Source organism: Callithrix jacchus, chromosome 17 (assembly GCF_049354715.1).
Source record: "Callithrix jacchus isolate 240 chromosome 17, calJac240_pri, whole genome shotgun sequence".
Lineage (NCBI taxonomy): Eukaryota > Metazoa > Chordata > Mammalia > Primates > Cebidae > Callithrix > Callithrix jacchus.
The window spans coordinates 28,088,374-28,110,637 of record NC_133518.1 but is presented as its reverse complement, the minus strand read 5'-3'; the positions used below and the strand labels follow the sequence as shown (position 1 = coordinate 28,110,637).

Here is a 22,264-nt window from a genome sequence, read left to right as displayed (position 1 = left end):
TTGTTTTCAGTGTATTGAAACATAAATAAGCAAGCAAACAAAAATACGGACAAATAAATGAATGTAAGGATTCTCCTCCACTGTGGGAGAGTCCTTTTCAGAGTTCAGCATGCGTGTGTCCAGATCTATGCAGGCCTTGTTTTACTCCACAGCAGCATCTACTGGTGAAGTCAAGAAGGTGCAAACTCTGACTTAGATCAGATCCAAAACTTGGTTTAACAATTTCAGAGTCTTTTTCTGTTTTTAGATACGTCTCTATTCCTTGATCTATATGTGCACTGTCTTTTTAAAACCCTACATTTAATATTTTTCTATGAGTATTAATATTCAAGTTGAATATTCTTAATAAGATTTCTTAGTAGCTTGTTTCCTAGAACATTTGATCAATAAACTCTTTCCTAACAACTTATATGGTGAACTTAAAAACCACTTCCTTTAAGAATAATTGCATAATAAATTTTAATGGTTAAGCATCTCTTTAGAGATTATGAAACCTCATGAATGGATATGGCTCTGCCTCCAATCTTTCTTTTTTTTGAGATGGAGTCTCACCCTGTCACCCAGGCTAGAGTGCAGTGGCATGATCTCGGCTCACCGCAACTTCTGCTTCCCAGGTTCAAGTGATTCTCCTGCCTCAGCCTCCCGAGTAGCTGGGACTACAGGCGTGTGCCACCATGCCCAGCTAATTTTTGTATTTTTCATGGAGATGGGGTTTCACCAGATTGGCCAGGCTGGTCTTGAACTTCTGACCACAAGTGATCTTCCCACCTTAGCTTCCCAAGTGCTGGGATTACTGACGTGAGCCACTGGGCCTGGCCTGCCTCCAGTCTTTTAATATGGACCTGGTACATGGCAGATACTCAATTGGTGATGACAAAAACAACCAGGATGTTGATGATGGTAGGAGTCATGGTAATCATTGATGAACTATGGGCCCAGAATTGTACAAAGTACAGATATTTTATCTATTTAAGTCCCATACATCCTATGTCATATATATATTACTGTCATATTAAATGGGGGGACAATTTTCTATCTCCATTTTTCTGAGAGTGCTCACCAACCAGTGGTTTGAATGTTGTCTCACAAAGAGAAAAAATGAGCTGAATTTATCATAATTAACTGGACAGTATTTTCCAGGTCATTGCCAGCAAGTAAAAAAGGAATCTGGACTCTTGCTGAGATAATGTTATATTTTCTTTCCAAAGACTTTCTACTTAAGTTTCAAATCATTTGAGGTCATTTTGTGACTTGTGCCAGAGGACCATGTAAAAGGCATATTGATGGAGAGGTATATTTCTTTATTATGATCGCTGATTCATAAATGCAGAAAAGGGGACATTACTACTTTTAGATTCAATAGCAATGGAGTTCATTGCATCATGGAGTTTCAAATAAAAATTTTAAAAGGGCTTCCCTATAAGCCCTTATATAATCCATTGCAGTTGTATTGTCTTCAATAATATTTTCAGCTTCTTGAAGGAAAGATATGCTAACTTGTGCTGCACTAAGCATTGGTTGTGCTTTTATTTATCAGTACTGAAAAGACATTACAGACTACTTTCATATGGCAAGGAACGAGTCTGGAAACTTATTCAGGAGCACTGGAAAGCAACTTTCCCTTCTAAAAAGGTTCTGATGTTACAAAACATCAAATTTTATCCCTGATATAATATAAGTAGAAAACAAATTGCCCAAGTGATATGGTTTGGCTCTGAATCTCCACCCAAATCTCATCTTGAATTGTACTCCCATAATTCCCACGTGCTGTGGGAGGGACCCAGTAGGAGACACTTGAATCATGGGGTTGGTTTTCCCCAAGTCTCATGAGATTTGATGGTTTTATATGGGGTTTCAGCTTTCACAACCTCCTCATTCTTTCTTGCCACCACCAGGTAAGAAGTGCCTTTCACCTTCTGCCATGATTGTGAAGCCTCCTTAATCACATGGAACTGTGAGTCCAATAAACCTTTCTTTTGTAAATTGCCCAGTCTCAGGTATGCCTTTATCAGCAGCATGAAAATGGACTAATACACCAAATGACATCCTTATCTTATTTTTTAATTCAAAGAGAAACATTAATATTTCCCTAATAAGTGTAATTTTAGTTTAGTTGTTTAATATTAATAGATATCTTTTATCAGAATAAGGATGTTCCCTTTTATTGCTTGCTTGCTGAGAGATTATTTTAAATTTTACTAAAGAAGAGACTTAGATTTGTTTTATGTATTTAGGTCTGTATTCCATCTAATATTAATTTATGCATGTTGTGATGTGGACGATTGTCTCAGAACCATTTATTGAACAGTCTATTCTTCTTTATTGTCAATATTCCCCTAGCATATATTCAGTTTCCATACGTGCAGGGATTTGTTTCTTGCCTCTCTGTTCTATTCTATGGGTTATTTGCTTATCTTGCACTCGTGCTACACTGTCTTGATTACTATGATTTTATAATATTTGATATCTGGTAGGGAAATAACTGCCTCTTCTTCTCCGCCAACAACTCCCACCTTCTTTTCCTTCTGTGAAACTGTCTTGGGTATCTGCTTCACTTGATCTTGTAAATTTAAAAATCAGCTTGTCATCTTTCATGGAAACTTCTATTGGCATTTTATCAAAAATTTCACTAAATTTATTGAAAATTTACATCTTTGCCACATCAAGCTCTCCCATTCACGAACATGATATATTCCTCCATTTTCTTATTTAATTACTTTCAATAAACGTTTATCATTTTATTATCAAAAGCTACATTTTCCTGTAGGTATTGTATATTTTTCTACTTTAAATAACATTTTAAATATTACATTTTCAATTTATTATGACTAGTATTAGTTTCTCTAAATTGATCTCACTTCCAGCAACTTTACTGCTTTACTGAAATTTGTTTTATTTTGTCTTAAAAGCCAGTACCTAGTATATAGTAAGCACTCAGCAAACGTTAATTATTATTTACTTTAAGCACTGCTAGAGTCATTTTGCTAAACACTTTTATTTATGAGTTATGCATCTATATTCATAATTAAGATGAGTCTGTATTTTCATTTCTCATACTGTCCTTGTCTGGTATTGTCATTGGCTATACTAGCCCTGTGGAATAAGCTGGAGAATTTTTTTCTGTTTCAATTATCTGGGAAAGTTTGGATGAGATTGTAATGATCTGTTCTTTGTATATTTGTTATAATTTGCTGGTAAAACTAAATGGGTAGGGGTTTTTATATTTTACTTTTTGTGTGTGTGAGTTGATTTTAAAATACTGACACAACTGTCTTATTTGGTATAGAGATATTCAAGTTTTATATCCTCTTAACTTTCAAGTATGAATCAAGATAACATTCCAATTATACCTTCAATCCTTCCTCCAAGAGGAAAAACCTTTACAATGACCACTTACTGGGAAAATTCAGAGAATACAAAACAGACAAAATAACTCTAAACAATTTGAAAAAATTAAACGTATACTTAAACAATATAAAAGTAAACATTACTTATATATAACCATTAAGAATAAGAAGTAGTAAAAATTGGCTTAGAACTATTGAAATATTTACTTTCAGGGATAAATACATAGCCGTTTGGACAAAGTCTCTTATGATTCACTCATAAGCACAAAAGAGGCATTTGGTTTGAAATCAGGCATAGGATGCAAATGGATGCACACAATACATTTGTTAAAAAATATGATCAAGGAAATAATAGCAAACAAGTCTAAGGGGCAGATACCCCTGCTATGGAATAAGAGTCTCCTGGCCCCATCTGGTCAACATTTTAATCAGTGTTTTAAAATGAAGACCAGAGTGACTCTGCTCATAAAATTTACAGATGACAGGAACTTTGGAAAAGCTGCAGATACACTGAGATGAAAAAAACATCCAATAAGATCTTTGCATGCCAAAGCAATGGGCTGAATCTCATAAGAGGACAGTGTAAAAAATTAAAGTACTTACATAAGACAAAAAACCTGCTAAACACAGAGTGTGGCAGAAATTGCTTAATATACTAAGACAACTTTTATTTAAAATTTTGGAGATTTCAAATATAAATCAAGGGAAACCAAAGATGTGAATATGTGATTGACAAAAAAGTGAATTTGATTTTAGGTTATATTAAGGAAAATATAGCTTTTCGATAGGGAGGATAAATCCATTATAGTCCTCATAGGCAAGCAAATCAGAGGACATGCAGGGAGGGCAGCCAAGCAGAGCAGGGGTCCTGGTACATCTTACAAATGGATGCAAAAGCAAGTCATCATCTGCTGAATGAGCAAACTGAGAGGGAAACGGTGAATGTTATGCCTAAGGAGGAAAAGAGGGAACTGCAAAGGGAAGAAGTGGTGAAATATGAAAGTTGTAGCTAGTTTTTGATAGTTTGTCATGTGAAAGAAGAATGAGGGTTTATTACCCAAGGAGAGGACCTTGGTCAAAAGAGGGAGGCCACAAGAAGAGAACTTCTAATTCAAAAAAAGGAAGAAATATCTAGTACTCGGTTTTGTCCAGAGATAAAGTGGGTTGTCACAGGTGAATTGAGTTCCCTGGTAATAAAGGGATTCAAATATAGGAAGGCAAGTATGATTATCATCATCACTACTTCAGCTAATATTTACTGAAAGCCAGCTATGTTTTGGCATTATCTCATGTCATTGTCTTGACATCTATATGTCCACATGAGGAAACAGAGGCCGAGAAAACAAAAATACAACTAGTATTTGGTGGTGCTAATATTGCATTGTGAAAACAGACTTTACAGTGAAATGGTCAGGGTTTGAATCTTGTTTTTAACTTCTCTAAGCTTCAGCTTGCTTACTTAGAAATTGATATATTGGACATTTGTGTTCTTTCATTCCCCATTATTCATTCACCTACTGTTGGTAACAGCCCTGGGCTTCTTTTGGGGATCTACTCCTCCTACTCCCCATCCATGAGACTTTGCTGCAGTCAACTCCTTTCCACTGCTTTGAGGGTGGCTCATGACCTAAGCCTGACCAATTGAAGTACAGTATCCTCTGGCAATAATGATGGATTGATTGAGAAATGTTCATGTGGCCTGTGTCAGGTCAAAGAGAAAAAAGAGACTGGATGTGGACTTTCTTTTGTTTAATTGGTATTCGTGATGATGTGAGCTGGAAGCTGCAAAGGCCCACACTGAGCATGAAAGCGAAATTCATCATGAGGAAGCAGAGCTGAGAATTAACTTTTGGGACACCATTGAACCCTGAATCAACCATCTGGGAAGTCTGGTATACTCATGAACTTTGCAGGCATGTGTGCCAAGGAGGAGTTGTTGTTGCTTCTCCCTCTCCTCCTCTTCCTTCTCCTTCTCTTCTTTCTCATCATCAAGCCATTTATATGTTAGTTTCTGATACCTAAACTACTACTAACTTGTAAAATTGGATAATAATAGGACTTCTTTTCTGAGGTTCTTGTGGGTATTGAATGATACAATGGGTATAAATGGCTTAATACAATATCTGGCATTAGAAGTGCATGCAGTAAATTTTGGCCACTATAGTTATTATAATTATTATGATCATCATTGAAGGTATTACCATTCAATGTATTTTGTAGAAGTAGAAATATGAGAAAATAAGGATTAGTATGCCGTAAGGCAAAGAAGATCTAAAGAGGAGAAAAATAATAGGTAATGAAAAAAGAAATCCCATGATGATTCCTCAGGCTATTTGGTAGGGGATATAAGACAAAGATTTGCAGAGCAGAAAACTTGCTAATCAGAGACAGCAAGATCCCTTCTGCTTTGCAACTTAAAGTTTGATGGGCTCATGTGAGTGACAATTGAGTTTTACGATCACATCAGTTTTAAAACTCAACACCCTGAAATACAGAGCCCCAGCCTTTTATAGGTCAAATTATCATTCATTTTATAATTTTCATAGTGCCCGATCAAATAAAGCAAATTGTTTGTTTATTTCAAATGCTTGCAGTGAAATTAGAAAGCATACTTTGTGTTTCAAATATTTCATTGTCATTGAAAAATCATTTTTAAAAAAACCCAAAGAGATGAGCTAAGCTCTTGACAGCAATAAAGGGCTAATTCTTTATTTTTTATTTTTTTATAAATCTGTTACTAGCAAGTCTGACTATCATGGATTTACAATATGTGGTGTGTATAAGTGTTTGAAATTCCTGTAAAATATGTTTCAGAAATATAGCCAAGGTGTTGAAAAAAAACGTAATTACTTTTCTGTGCTTTCAGCAAATTTAATATTACATATAAAGTGAAATTGGAGATTTAATCCTGGAGCCAAAGGAAACTGGAAATGAAAATACTGCCTAGTATTCTTAACAACAAATCTTTAGAGGGAACCCCAGGTTGAGTGATAAACTTCCAGTGTCATGCTGGAGTTCAGACATACCTGGCAGACCATTGGGGTGGCTGGTCAGAAGTCTTGGGATGGTACCAAGAACCCTCCTTAGGAAGTCTGGTACAATCAGCTTAAGTTAGGAACAAAACTTTAATTCTTAGAAGGCAATAGGCACTTTGAGAATTAAAGTATTAGTTTGTTGGCAACCCCAACTCCTGGGTAAATAGTTGAGCCCAGGGGAAGGAAAGAGAGTTTTAGATAAAACAATAATCTATTTTATTTTATTTTTTCAAATTTCATTTTAGAGTCAAGGATACATGTGCAGGTTTGTTACAAGGGTATATTGCATGATGCTGAGGTTTGGGGTACAATTGAACCCATCACACAGGTAATTAGCACTGTACCCAATAAGTAGTTTTTCAATCCTTGCCCCTCTCTTTCTTCCCTCTCTTTTAGTTCCCCCAGTGTCTATGGTTCCCATCTTTACATCCACATGTACACAATGATTAGTTCCCATGCAGAAGTGAGAACATTTGGTATTTGGTATCTACATTAATTTCCTTGAGATATGGCCTCTAGCTGCATCCATGTTGCTGGAAAGGATATGATTTTGTTCTTATTTATGGCAGCACAGTATCCCTTGGTATATACGTACCACACTTTCTTCATTCAGTCCACTGTTGATGGGTACCTAGCTTAATTCCATGTCTTTGCTATTGTGAATAGTGTTGCACCGAAGATATGAGCGCATGTGTCTTTTTGGTAGAAGGATTTATTTTCCTTTGCGTAAACATACCCAGTAATGGAAGTGCTGGGTCAAATAGTAGTTCTATTTGAACTTCTTTGAGAAATCTCCAAACTGCTTTCCACAGTGGCTGAACTAATGTACATTCCCACAAATAGCGTATAAGCATTCTCTTTTCTCTGCAGCCTTGCCAACATCTGTTGTTTTTTGAATTTTTAGTAATAGCCATCCTGACTGGTGTGAGATGGTCTCTCACTGAGATTTTGATTTGCATTTCTCTGATGTTTAGTGATGTGGAGCATTTTGTCATATATTTGTTGGCTGCTTTTATGTCTTCTTTTGACAAGTATCTGTTCACGTCCTTTACCCACTTTTTTTTTTTCCTTTAAGTTAGGGGGTACAGGGGCAGTTTTTTTTATATAGGTAAACTTGTGCCATGGGGGTTTTGTCACCCAGGTATTAAGCCCAGTATCCATTAGTTATTTTTCCTGATCCTCTCCCTCCTCTCACCCTTCACCTTCAAATATGCCCCAGTATCTTTTGTTTTCCTCTGTGTGTCATAATTTAGCTCCCACTTATAAGCGACAACATGCGGTATTTGGTTCTCTGTTCCTGTATTAGCTTGCTAAGGCTAATGGCCTCTGGCTCCATCCATATTCCTGCAAAGGACATGATCTTGTTCTTTTGTATGGCTGCATAGTTTTCCATGGTGTATACGTATCACATTTTCTTTAGCCAGTCTATGACTGATGGGCATTTAGGTTGATTCCATGTCTTTGCTAGTATGTGTGCATGTGTCTTTATGATAGAACAATTTCTATTTCTTTGGTTATATACCCAGTAATAAAATTGCTGAGCTCAATGGTAGTATTGTTTTTAGGTCTTTGAGGATCAGCCACCACCAACAGTGTATAAGCATTCCTTTTTCCCCACAGCCTTGCCAACATCTGTTCTTTTTTAATTTTTTAATAATACACTGGTGTGAGATGGTATTGCATTGTGGTTTTGATTTGCATTTCTCTAATGATCAGAAATGTTGAGCTTTTTCATGATTGTTGGCTGCATGTATGTCTTCTTTTGAAATGTATCTTTTCATGTCCTTTGCTCACTTTGTAATGGGTTTTGTTTTTTCTTATGAATTTCTTTAAGTTTCTAATAGATCTTGGATATTAGACCTTTGTCAGATGCATAGTTTGCAAATAACTCCTCCCATCCTCTAGATTGTTTGTTCACTCTGTTGATAGTTGCTTTTGCTGTGCAGAAGCTCTTTAGTTTAATTAGATCCAATTTGTCAATTTTTGCTTTTGTTGCAATTGCTTTTGGTATCTTCTTCATGAAGTTTTTGTCCATTTCTATGTCCAGAATGGTACTACGTAGGTTGTCTTCCAGGGTTTTTATAGTTTGGGCTTTTACGTCTAAGTCTTTAATCAATCTTAAGTTAATTTTTTATGTGGTATAAAGATGGGGTCCAGTTTTAATCTGCATATGGCTAGCCAGTTATCCCAGCACCATTTATTGAATAGGTAGTCCTTTCCCCATTGCTTGTTTTTTCAGCTTTTTCAGAGATCAGATAGTTGTAGGTGCATAGCCTTATTTCTGAGTTCTCTATTCTGTTCTATAGGTCTATGTGTATGTTTTTGTACTAGTACCATGCTGTTTTGCTTACTGCATTCCTGTTTGAAGTCAGTTTGAAGTTAGTGTAATGCCTCCAGGTTTGTTCTATTTGCTTAGGACTGCATTGGCTATTCAGGCTCTTTTTTGTTTCCATATGAATTAAATTTTTTTTTTATTTCTGTGATGAATGTCATTGGTGGTTTAATAAGAATAGTATTGAATTTATAAATTGATTTGGGCAGAATGGCCATTTTAATGATACTGTTTCTTCCTATACATGAGTATAGAATATTTTTACATTTGTTTGTGTCATCTCTGACTTCTTTGAGGAGTGTTTTGTAGTTCTTCTTATAGAGATCTTTCAACTAACTCCCTGGTGAACTGTATTCCTAGGTATTTTATCTGTGTGTGTGTGGCACTTGTAAATGGGATTGTATTCCTGATTTGGCTCTCAGCATGGCTACAGGTGGTGTGAAGATATACTAGTGATTTTTGTACGTTGATTTTCGCATCCTGAGACTTTGCTGAAGTTGTTTATCAGCTTAAGAAGCTTTGGGGCTGAGACTATGGGGTTTTCTAGATATAGGAGCATGTCGTCTGCAAATAGGGATAGTTTGATGTTCTCTTTTTCTATTTGGATGTGCTTTATTCCCTTTTTTTTATGATTGCTCTGGCCAGGACTTCCAATACTATGTTGAATAGGAGTGGTGGAAGAGGATGTCCTTGTCTTGTGCAGTTTTCAGTGGTAATGTTTCCAGCTTTTGCCCATTCAGTATGATGTTGTCTGTGGGTTTGCCATTGATGGGTCCTACGATTTTGAGGTATGCTCTTCAATACCTAGATTATTGGGAATTTGTAACATGAAAGGTGTTGAACTTTATCAAAAGCCTTTTCTGCATCTATTGGTTTTTGTCTTTAGTTCTGTTTATATGATAAATCACATTTATTGATTTGCATATGTTCAACCAACCTTGCGTCCCAGGAATAAAGCCTACTTGATTGTGGTGGATAAGCTGCTGGCTTTGTTTTGCTAGTATTTTGTTGAGGATTTTTGCATCAGTGTTCAAGGATATTGGCCTGGAGTTGGTTTTTTTTTTTTTTTAATCTTTATTTATTTTTTATGTTGTGTCTCCGCCAGGTTTTGGTATCAAGATGATGCTGGTCTTATAGAATTAGTTAGGGAGGAGTCCATCCCCCTTAACTTTTTGGAATAGTTTCATCAGGAATGGTACCAGCTCTTCTTTGTACATCTGGTAGAATTCAGCTGTGAATCTACATGTATGTGCCCAAGAATTTATTAATTTCTCCTAGATTTTCTAGTTTATGTGTACAGAGGTGTTCATAATATCTTTTGATGATTGTGCTTCTGTGTAGTCAATAGTAACATCTCCTTGTCGTTTCTGATTGTGTTTATTTGGATCTTCTCTGTTATCTTCCTGATTAGTCTAGCTAGCTCCTGGATTTGCTGATCTTTTAAAATTTTTTTGTGTCTTAATCTCCTTCAGTTCAGCTCTGATTTGGGTTGTTTCTTGTCTTCTGCTAGCTTTGAAGTAGGTTTTCTCTTGGTTCTTTAGTTCTTTTAGTTATGCTATTAGGTTGTTAATTGAGATCTTGCTAATTTTTTGATTTGCACTTTATAATGGGTTTGTTTCTTGCTTGTTACATTGCTTAAATGTCTTATAGATTCTGGATATTAGACCTTTGTTGGGTGCGTCGTTTGTAAAAATTTTCTCCCATTCCGTAGGTTGTCGGTTTACTCTGTTGATAGTTCCTTTTGCTGTCTAGAAGCTCTCTAGTTCAATTAGGTCCCACTTGTCAATTTTTGGTTTTGTCGTAATTGCTTTTAAGGACTTAGCCATAAATTTCTGGCCAAGGCTGATGTCAAGAAGGGTATTTCCTAGGTTTTCTTTGAGGACTTTTATTGTTTGAGGTCTTACATTTAAGTCTTTAATCCATCTTGAGGTAATTTTTGTATATGGTGATAGTTGTCCAGTTTTATCTGCATATAGATAGCCAGTTACCCTAGCACCTCTTATTGAATGGGGAGTCCTTCCCCCATTGCTTATTTCTGTTGAATTTGTCAAAAATCAGATGGTTCTAGGTGTGCAGCTTTACTTCTGCGTTCTTTATTCTATTCCACTAAAAAAACATCTATTTTACTGCAAACATGGCAACTTAGTTTGGCACTGCTCTGGGGCCTCTCTACAAAGGTGTAACACTAAGGAGAAAGGCTAGTGTTCTTTCCCATCCTGCCACAGGCTGCCACACTGAATTACTGGGCTAAGGACTTGGTAGTTCCTGAAGCTTCAGGTGGCTCAGCACAAAGACTGCCATCACTGGCAGGGCAGCATGGAGTTCCCAGGAGTAGAGTCCATTCCTGGGACCTGCATGGCAGTGGCCTTAGGGTCTGCTGGGCTCAGCATGGTGAAAGAGGACAGCACCCCAACATGTTATGCCAAGAAGCATGGACAGAATAGCAGCATGGGCTTGGGGATTGGTCTGGATACCTTGGGAAGAGAGCACACATAGGACACCACTGGGGACCCTAAGAATTATTTGAACTTTGAGCACCTTATAGAGGGTTGACGATCAACCTGATCATGTGGTGGGTTATGTCTGTAAACTGTGGACTGAGATACTCATGGACCTCATGCATCTTTATTAATGAGAATTGGGGACATTTTGATACATATTAATTAGTAACATATATTGTTCCTTGACCCCAAATTCAAAAAACACGTTTTCTGATTGATCTGAAACAAAAGAAAATAAAAGAAGACAAGGAAACTATTTTGCATGAACTAATTTGAGCACCTCTTTCATTAAAATGTAACAATTAACAGAGGTGTACTGCTTGACTTTTTAATGTTTGTTATCATTCCCAAATCACATTCACATTCAAGAAGTTATTACATATTTTCTGATGTATTTTATCTAACAAAAGACATTTCTTGCTTTTGGAACCAAATGAAGAGAGGTTTTTCATCTCCAACTGAGTGACATTTTTCACTCAATACATAGAGATAAGCTCTCCACATTCGGTAGTTGAACAGGTGACCAGAAGCATAGAAAATACAGTTCTTCAAATTGAGAAAGACAGATTTGGAAGAAAGCTTACAATTCTCTTAATGAGTCTAAGTAATTCATCTGCCTTGGGAAGGGACACAGGCTCAACCAGATTAAGTAACCTTTTGCATGTTCACAAGTCAGCTAACGGCAAAGCAGAGAAATTAACTTGCTTCTAATACACTAGGTCTTGCTTCCCATGAACGAAAAATGCTTCATGAAAATACTTTAAAATGCCTCCTAAAACATGTTCCCCAGCTCAACCTTTGCACCATACCTTGAAGTATGCTCTTTACTATAACTTCCGTGTGATCCGCCAGGAGATCTGCCTTGGTAATTGCGGCCAGAGACAGGTAGTTGGACATATTCCTGCACAGTTCTTTGTTGCCTCTGTGGAGGAATTTCACTGCAATGGGGATGGCTAATGCCATCACGGGGGGTCTGTTGTAATTCTGAGGAAATATAAGAAAGCCACAAATAATAAATGACTCATTATTCATTTATTCATTCATTCATTCAAAAAATATTTATTGGATTAAGCTCCCAGAGCACAGCTGTGAAAACACAGGCCCTGCCCTGCTTATATTGTATTTGGGAACTCTGGGAACTTTTGGTTTTGTTTAAGAGACCTAAAGACAAACAGGCAGTTAACAGCAGAAACTGATGACAGCCGAAATGGGCAAAAGGTAGGGTACTAAAACAGCAGAGAAGGAGTACTCAATCCAGTCTTCAGGAACGTCAAGAAAGACTTCCTGGAGGAGGTAATGTCTTAGTTGGGACCTCATGGGTGAATAGGAGACGGCTGAGTGCTGGCAAGGCAGGGAGTAGGCAGAAAGAAGGAAGAGCAAGTGTGCAGAGACTGAGGTGAGGGAGCACCTGATGGCACTGGGGAGTTGTCAGTAGCTCAGGATGGCTGGAGTGTGGTATGTGTGAGGAAACTGGAGTGGGAGGTGAGGGGAGGGACGGGACAGGTAAACAGAATATGATTATGCAAGGTCCGGCATATGGCATACTAGGCTAAGGAGTTTGAAATTGATCTTTACAGTAATCAGGGGTCACTGATGAAAGGAATCATTTGTCATATTTACACTTGAGACAAAAACCTAAGGAATGCTGAACAAGTCACTTGACTATATCTATCTTCAAAACTAAGGTTTCAGCTAATTAGATTCAGAGGAAAAAAACAAATGAATGTAGATTAAAATCTAAAGATATTCTGGATCCTAAAGTAATTCTCTTCTTGGTATGACTGAATATATATGTACTTACATATAAAATAGTCTTTATAGCATTTAGTTAACTAATTAGGGAATAATATTTAGAAAATATAAATTGTTTTCTTTTTTTTCCCACCAAATAATGTTTTCATCAACAAATTGTTTTCTTTTTTTTTTCTTTTTTTTTGAGACGGAGTTTCGCTGTTGTTACCCAGACTGGAGTGCAATGGCACAATCTCGGCTCACTGCAACCTCTACCTCCTGGGTTCAAGCAATTCTCCTGCCTCAGCCTCCTGAGTAGCTGGGACTACAGGCATGCAACACCATGCCCAGCTAATTTTTGTATTATTAGTAGAGACGGGGTTTCACCTTGTTGACCAGGATGGTCTAGATCTCTTGACCTCGTGGTCCACCCGCCTCAGCCTCCCAAAGTGCTGGGATTATAGGCGTGAGCCACCGCACCTGGCTAACAAATTGTTTTCTTAAAAATGAATGGTACATATTCACTACCCCTGGCCATCAACCCCACCTCTCAGACTAACTGTAGGAAAAAAAAACTGTGCAGTGCACAGTGTGTTTGGGAGTGGATTTCATATTATATTGTAAATAAAAAGTGTTTTTTTCTCAAACTATTCATGTGAAAAGTGCTTATCTTTCCACTTATGGATTATGCCCTCTAGCACCTCCTACAATTCTGGGCTTATGGTGAGTACTCAGTGTCTTCAAATTGAGTGACTGATAAAGAAAATGTAAATGTATTGTGATAGTTGCCACTGGGAAAATAATGTGGTGGGCAGGGCATCTGATGGAAAAAGAAAACGGTGTATTCCAGTTTCAGCTCTGCTACCATCTTTCAGGGTGATCATGAAGGTATCATCCAGCTCTCTAGGTCTTACTCATAAGAGCGATTATCATAATCTCTTCCAATCAAATGGTCTCTGATAAAAGGATCCTAAAGCAGACATGACATCAACTGTCTGACATAGGAAGACCTTCTAGGCTACTGAAGGATCACTAACCTATTAAAGAGGGTCAAGTAATGATTACCACCCAAATAGAGATCTACATTTCGGCAATCAGTATCTAAGTTTGCCTGCATCAGACTGAGAAGACTGAGAATAAATCTATGATGGCAGTCAAGAGTATTCACACTACTACTAGAAATTACTAACTGTCCACCCGTAATTATTCACCCTCTTTTATTTTAGTAACACATTCCTGAACCTCAGCTGGCATAGGACCACATGATGAAAAGCTGCATTTCTCGGCCTTCTTTGCAGCTGGATGTGACCATGTTCAAAGTTCTGACCAATGGGACATAAATGGCAGTATTGCATTCAACTTCTAGGTTACTATTACCATGAAGCGATTTAGTGTCTTTTTTTTTTTTTTTTTTTTTGAGACGGAGTTTCGCTCCTGTTACCCAGGCTGGAGTGCAATGGTGCGATCTTGGCTCACCGCAACCTCTGCCTCCTGGGTTCAGGCAATTCTCCTGCCTCAGCCTCCCGAGCAGCTGGGATTACAGGCTTGAGCCACCGCGCCCGGCCGTGACTTAACTTCTTATTTTTTTTCTTTAATGCTGGTTGGAATGAGAATATGGTCGTCATATTTTGAATAATATAGAGAAAGTAGAAGGATCCTGGACTTGTGATGCCATCATGCCAGCTAATTAGCCCTGGACTCCTACTCTTGCATTTTTGATGAGAGACAAACTTCTGTGTTGCTCAACCCACTGTTATATTTAGATCTTTGTTATTGCAGCTGAGCTTGTATCCTGATTAATACGATGCAAAGCCAGAACCACTTTCATTATTTAACTTTCCCCTGTGGCTGAAGAGAAAATTATATTCTTTGAATGAAATGTAGAATTCCACCTTTATATATCAAATCCTACAATAAGGACAAAAGAAAGGACATGAGATAAAAATTGTCATTGTTACATACAATTCCTGAACAATAGAAATGGGGCAATTGGGTAAAATAGATATTTACATGAGAGAAAAATATATCTCTACCCCTGTATCTGCCATAACAAAAATTAATTCCAGATAGATTGCAGATCTAAAAGTGAAAAATAAAACAAGACAGAGAAGACAACACAGAAGAACATCTCCATGGCCTCAGAGTAGGCAAAGATCTGACTGGGCCATTACTGATAGTTTGGAGACCTCTCCAAGAGGCTAGTTGCTCCCTTCCCCAGGAGTTGGTTCTCAGCTTTAGAAGTCAGGGCATTTGCTTGGTTGGAACACACAGAATTGTTTGGATCCACTAAGGCTAACATACCAAAGAATTTCCAAAAGGCTGGTACATAAGCAGGCATGCCAGTGTACTCATCCCCAGTGAGAGGCTTTTATAGGTCAGACCTAGGGTAGGTATCCCTTTCACATTTTCAGGATACCCAGGATCTAGATTAGAAACTAGAGTGTTCACTCACGGGCACAAAATCAGATCACAGCAGAGAGAGAGCCTGAGGGATATTTCATCTAGGCCATGTGAAACCTGATTAAAAGAACACTCCTGCCCTATAACTGAATACCTTTCTCTGGTCACTGGAAGTTTCCATTCATCAGATTCAGTATTTTTCCTAGTGGTGCTGGACAAACATGCCAAGATAATAATATGATATTTAGTGTCTTCTTTTTGTTAACATACTGATCAAACGTGATGTTTAGAAAAGCTAATTGATTTGGTCATTTTTCTCAATTATAATCATATTCTGTCCCTGACTTACATTTTTAAAAAATTGCTTATTAGAACACTGGGTATTCCCCAAACATCTCAGTCTCACCTATGCAATTTCTTGGGTTGCTCCTATAGGCAGCCAATCTCTTCCTTGCATGTAGGCTTTTGCTAGTTCAACTTTTAGATGACACATCCTGTCCCTATCATCCTTATCCAAGCTTTGAGGGTGAAACACAATAGCACAATTATTCTCAGAACTTTCCACCCAAGAACTCCATACCTAAATTTACTTTATATACTCTGAGTCTTCCACCAAAAACAACTTTCAGGTAGAGAGATACATAGCTTCCATCAGAGAAATATGTCTTCAAACACATGTACTTTTAACTTGCTGAGACACCTTTTTTTTTTTTTTTTTAATGCATTAACTGGGAAGTGTTCCTTACTTTCTGTGAACATAGCCACAGTGAAAGATCAGTGAAAATCAGTATTCCCAGTAACTGATGTTTGTAAACCTTGGGGTAAGCTAGCACTTACCAGTAATCATGAAAAACAGACTATCTTAAGCAATTTAATCATATTCTTTTTAAAAATTGTAGATGTTCTAGAGAAATTTAGTGGCCAGCCATTCAAGTCTCTGAAGTGTGGTTCCAAGTAAAGTGTATAAAATATCCCCCCAAATATATGTCTTTTTTGTTTTTAATGAACACTCACTTTTTTTTCCTACCACGGCATCTGGAAATCTTTCAAATGACAAAAAGTGAAACAAGCAAATAATTCATACAAACACCAATAAACTGCCAGAAAATCTCCAGACAGTGTCTAGATCATTCCTGGTATATCAAGAGAGATGGGCAAAGGGCTGGGAGGCCAAGATGAGGCTGGACAAACAAGGGTCCCATGGACCTAACAGGTACCAAAAAACATCCAGTGGCTGAGCTTCACTTTCAATGCAGTAGATCTCAAGCCCATGAAATTACTTCATCTCTATAATTATTTGGGCCACAGAAATGCTAATGGCATGCATGCAGAGAAAGCCCTATGATTATAGTTTTACAAATAAATGACTTTAGCAGCAGCTGATAATGCCAGAGCCTATGACAGACCTTGCTTCTCAGCGCAGATGTGAGCATGTTGGTATGAATATCATCTTACAGTTTGGTGCTGAGGGAACAGATTCAGTGAAGTGCAGCATAGAAACAGACTTTCTCGTGGGGACAATTATATCTAGCTGTAGAGGTTAAACAAGAGCGCTTTGTTCTATGGATGCCAAGAATTATATTTCTAAACTCGATTAGCACCAATTTGAGCTTTTGGTTGAAATTGGCCTTTTGAATATGCACTTTTGGAATTTTTCCCAGTGTTCTTAAAATGGAAAAGAGTAAAGCTAAGCAGAAAAGATATCTATCTGAGGTGATAGAACTAACAAGCTCTTTGGCTCTCAGGCCTTGAATTCAAGTAAGAACTATAAAAATGATTAAGCTCAAGAAACATTAAACTTCACTTATTAAAATAGGGTTCCTTGATTATTCATTCAGCATTATCAATCAAAGTTAAACCAATTTTCGATTTACATATAAAATGGTTCATTCTTCCCAGCATAGCTATATGTAAAATCTAATTGGCACACAAGCCTAAGTTTGGAGTGTAAGGAACCTGGGATTGTACATCTCAGTCTCCTCCCATTTCATGCCACTCTCTGAGCATTAGATACCGAAGCCTACTCTGGAGAGAAGTATAGCTGCTATGGAAGCCAGGAGGTAGCTACGTCTCCTGAGCCCATTCACTCGGCCATTCAACAAATATTATTTGAGCACCTACTATATGCTAAGCACTATTCTATGTGCTGGCATTACTTCAGTGAATAAAAGAGCTTATAATCTGGGGAGAGGAGAGACAGGATATTTAAAACGTGGCTATAACACATAATTAAATCAATAGCTTGTTAGAAAGCATTGAGGGTTATTTTAGTCTCCTGCAGATAATGATAATGATGATGATACCAACCAGAGTTAATATTCATGCAGCACTTCCTATGTTCTAAATATCTTGTCTATCATTTAATGTCTATTCATTTAATTTTCACAGCAAACTCATGAGGCAGCTCTTCTTAATACCTGTACTTTTCATATAAGGCCATTAAGGCCCAGAAAGATTAATTTTCCCCAGACCACACTACAGGTACACGGTGGAGCTGGGATTGCCTACTGAATAAACTGCTCGATTGGCATAAACAGTCCCATCTCTAAGAGTTGTGAAGGAAATGCTTTCCAACTGTGAAGTGTCTGAGGCACTTCACATGCAACACTAGCAAGAGCAGAGATTAAATCTTTATATTGCATTGACTGGGGAAGAACTCAGAGGACTGTGTGGCATCAAGGAGAAGGAACAGTGGGTCCTTCTATAAAGAGGGAAAAATAGACACTTTCTGATTTCCCAGCAGTAGATCTGGGGATTATTTCTATTCCCCCTCTTACCCTGCAGGCATATTGCTTTGGTTATTTCCTCTTTATGGAGTCATCAACAGTGGTAGCCGAGATGAAGGAAGATGAAATGTGGAACTGATTAAATACATGACAAGTTCTCTGCTAAGTGATTTGGTTGGGGAAGAGGTCTGACTGCAGCAGAGTGAGGATAAAGGCAAGCATTGGCTGCCAGGCTTCAAGAAGGCTGATCTGCCAATTCTCTAGATAATTTCATTCTAGAACAGCTGCCATGTCAACAATTGTAATGTCCTTGAGGGCATTTTAATTTTAATCAAGTTTGCCAAGTTTGTTTTTTTCCTAGAATGTAATATACATTGTATGGGTATATTCTTTGTCAGGATTTTTCTAGGAGCAAATAAAAAGGGGGTGGGCAATGGGCAACCCCATCTAGATATCTGGTCAGAGGATCAGAGAAAGCTGTTAACTCTAAGTAAGCTGTACTTTGAATTAGGTACTTCCGTATAGTGGCTACAGCACAGATAGAGATTGCTTTTGAAATACAAGATCTTCTTCCTGTGCACCTACCACCGCCAATTAGAAGTACTCAACTCCCATAGTTTGATGTCCTGAATGGAACCCGCTGAATGCTCATTTTCATTGTCCTGTAAGACTGGATTAATTTGCTAGCTACAAACCACTACTTCTATTGGGCACTTACTATGTAGCAATTGTACTCTGTAAACACTGTATATGCAATATCATTTTTAACCTTCATAACAGTTCTGAGCAGGAGGTATTGTTATGCCAGTTTTAGAGATGGCAGAACAGAGATTTAAAGAGAAAAAATACCCTGCCGGTCTTTCATGTTAATAAGACCAAGATCGAAATGACATGGAAGCCTTCAAGCTCTAAAGTTCTTTGCTATTCTACTCTTAGAGTCTCCTCAGGGAGTCAAAATTTCAGACTGGGAGATGACATGGAAGGTGATCTGGTTCAATTCTCTGTTTCATACATAAGTTGAGAGACTTGTTTAAAGACACAGGATGTATAGAAACATACCGCCCAAGGCTAGAAACAAACTCACAAGTGTATGCCCCATGTATGTACTGATTTTGTATTGAGGAAAGAGTCGAAGGTGAGTTCTGGAATTTTAAAGGTTAGTTTAAGGTAAATGTGGCAAGTTCATAAATTTAGGGACCAAGAAAAGAGGTATAATTACCAACTAAAAAAGGAAGAGGAATGGTCACCTGAAGTAGGTTTGCGTATAGGTTGACAAGAGGAAATCTGGGGGACAAAAAGACAGAAAAGTGTGTGTGTGTGTGTGTGTGTGTGTGTGTGTGTGTGTGTACACATTTAGCTTAAAATGACAGTGAAGTGGCCAGAAAAAAGAAACCAAATGAAATAGCCAAGGGTTAGAGAAGAAAAAAATGACTGGGCCTCTGCTTGATCAGAAAGTAAGAGCCTGGGTTGCTTATCTGGAGAGATGGGATGGGTGGAAAAGGAGTCACTCATTTTTTGTTTGTTTGTTTTCCTTCCATTTTGTGTAAAGCTAAAAATGCTGAGTGCCTAACTTTTGAAAGTTGGCCTATTGTTTCATTTTACTGAAAAAATAGAACAAAATGAGTCATTTGGATTTCTACACATTCCCCCACAGGAACCTAAATTAGAAGTAATACAAAATCATCCTTTCAATGTTTACTGGAAGCCAAAAACTTCCCTTTAAAATTTGATGAAAGCTAAATATAAATGCTATGACCACAGCTTTGCCTTTGGTTCCTGGGGCTGACTTTCTGGGACTCCAAGGGGTAGCCAAGATAAGATGCTGAAGTTTGCTGAAAGCAACTTTACCTTTAGGTCTTCCTGCTTTCCATTTTAGTGGATTTTGCCTCCTTCTGAGGGCCTAAATGGACACCCCATGCCTATACCTGCCCTATATGTTGGGCTTACACATTTCTCTGCCTGACTTGTCCCTCTTAACCAAGGAGCCTACTAGCCTTCAGGCCTTTTCTCTGTCACTTCCCAAAATATCAGCCCTTGACCTCTGAACCATGCTCTCAACAATCTTACAAACTCATTTACATTAAGTCTTGATCATCAGTGAGTTTAGCATTTCAATTTCTCAAAAGCGTTTAATGCCCTACATCACACCCCATCCCTTTTAAGTAGGAGACATAATACTTTACTCAGAATAAAACATCCCATCTAACATAAATGTTAGAATTCTGGACATTTTGGAAAGGTAGCATGCTTATAATTCTCTGATCTGGGTCTTATTTCACAAATCTGTATTTTTGCACAAGCTGTTTTTCTGCATAGCATGCTTCTGGCTCTGCTTTGCCTATCTAGTGAAATTCCTGCACAATGCTCATAACCCTTCCAAACATGAACTTCACCCAGAAAACTTACTCCACTTACTCTAGAACTGTGTCAGCACAGGTGCTACTGACCATGGGATGCTCCTGAGCATCTGAAGTGTGACTAGTTCATTTAGTGATGCACTAAAATGCACATCAGATAGGTAAGAATTGTTTTAAAAAATGATGAATCGACGGAAGATCCAAGATGGCCCTTTAGGAGCAGCTCAGGATTGCAGCTCCCAGTGAAAGTGCAGAGGGTGAGTGGATGCCACATTTCCAGATGGATCTTTATTGCCCACAGACGAGGAGATTCCCAGGCAGAGGAGCCCCATGGGTTGCCAGCGCAGCTGTTTTGCCAGCGCCCCGGCACGGCAGCTCTCCGTACAAAATACACTGGTCTGGTTGCCCTTTTAAGCTGGCAATTGGAGCTCTGGGAAGGCAGATTAGCCCATTCATCTGATTAAATGGGACTGAAACAGACAGCCAGGCCAGGAGATTCCCGGGCCAAAAAAGCACCACGAATCTCAGTGCTGTTGTTTCAGCTGGCAAAGTGGGTCGCCACATGGGAAATCACACAGATCCCAGTGCCCTTTCAGCAGGTGACTGGAATACCTGGGAGAGAGTCAACCATTCAACTTAAAAAAAAAAAAAAGGCTCTGTGGCAGGGAGCCAGGTGATCAGGCTTGGCGGGTCTCACCCTGACAAAAACAAAAACAAAAAAAACAGCAATTGGAAATGCTCAGGGTTGAGAGTTTCACCGCAAGCACAGCTGAACCCAGGACGGTCCAGCTCTGTCAGGTAGGGGTATCTGCCATTACCGAGGCACTCTACCCCTACGGAGGTAGTCTGCCACTGCTGAGGCAGCCTGCCATTGCTGAGGCAACCCACCATTGCCAAGGCAACCTGCCATAACAGAGAGAGTCTGCCATTACGGAGGTGGGCCACCATTGCTGAGACAGTTCTAACCACACCCATATAAAGAGGACTGCAGGGAAGTTCACACAGCAGCAGGGCAGAGCCCACAGCAGCACAGCAAAGTCACTGCAGGCAGACAGTGACTAGGCTGCCTCCTTGCTGGGCAGGGCAGCCCTGAAAAAAAAAAAAAACGCAGCAGTGCAACGGACACTTATAAATAAAGCCCTAACTCCCCAGGGCAGAGCACCTGGGGAAAAAAAGGGGGTTTATGAGTTCTGCTGCAGCAGACTTAAACGTACCTGCCTAGCAGCTCTGAATGAACAATGGCGCTCACAGCTCAGCACTTGAGTTCCTATAAAGAACAGACTGTATCCTCAAGCAGCTCCCTGACCCCTGTATATCCAAAGAGTCACCTCACAAAAGACTGATCAGACTGACATTTGGTGGGCATCATTCTGGGACAAAGATAGCAGAAGAAGAAACTGGTAGCAACCCTTACTGTTCTGCAGCTGCTGTAGGTGATCCCCAGGCAAGCAGGGCCTGGAGTGAACTTCAGCAGTCCTACAGCAGAGGGGCCAGACTGTTAGAAGGAAAACTAGGAAACAGAAATAACTTAATCATCAATAATCTGGACATCCATTCAGAGGCCCAATCTGAAAATCAGCAACTACACAGATGGCAGGTGGATAAATCCACAAAGATGGGAAGAAACCAGCACAAAAAGGAGGAAAACACCCAAAACCAGAACACCTCTCCTCCTACAAGGGATCACAACTCCTCACCAGCAAGGGAACAAAGCTGGACAGAGAATGAGTGTGATGAAATGACAGAATCAGACTTCAGAAGGTGGGTAATGAGAAACTTCCGTGAGCTAAAAGAACATGTTCTAACTCAATGCAAAGAAACTAAGAACCTTGAAA

General features: G+C 38.7%; 1 protein-coding gene across 7 annotated transcripts in view; it reads right to left on the bottom strand.

Moving 5' to 3' along the window:
• VEPH1 (ventricular zone expressed PH domain containing 1) overlaps positions 1 to 22,264 on the bottom strand; it is a 232,489-nt gene that overhangs the window by 159,650 nt on the left and 50,575 nt on the right. For 6 of the 7 annotated variants that reach the window (XM_008983589.5, XM_017965729.4, XM_035278812.3 and 3 more), the window contains one exon: positions 12,025 to 12,199. In XM_008983589.5, the coding sequence (XP_008981837.1) occupies positions 12,025 to 12,199 (175 nt within the window). Of the gene's footprint in view, positions 1 to 11,270; positions 11,435 to 12,024; positions 12,200 to 22,264 lie in introns of those variants that run through there. The other variant, XM_035278813.3, reaches the window with a different exon arrangement.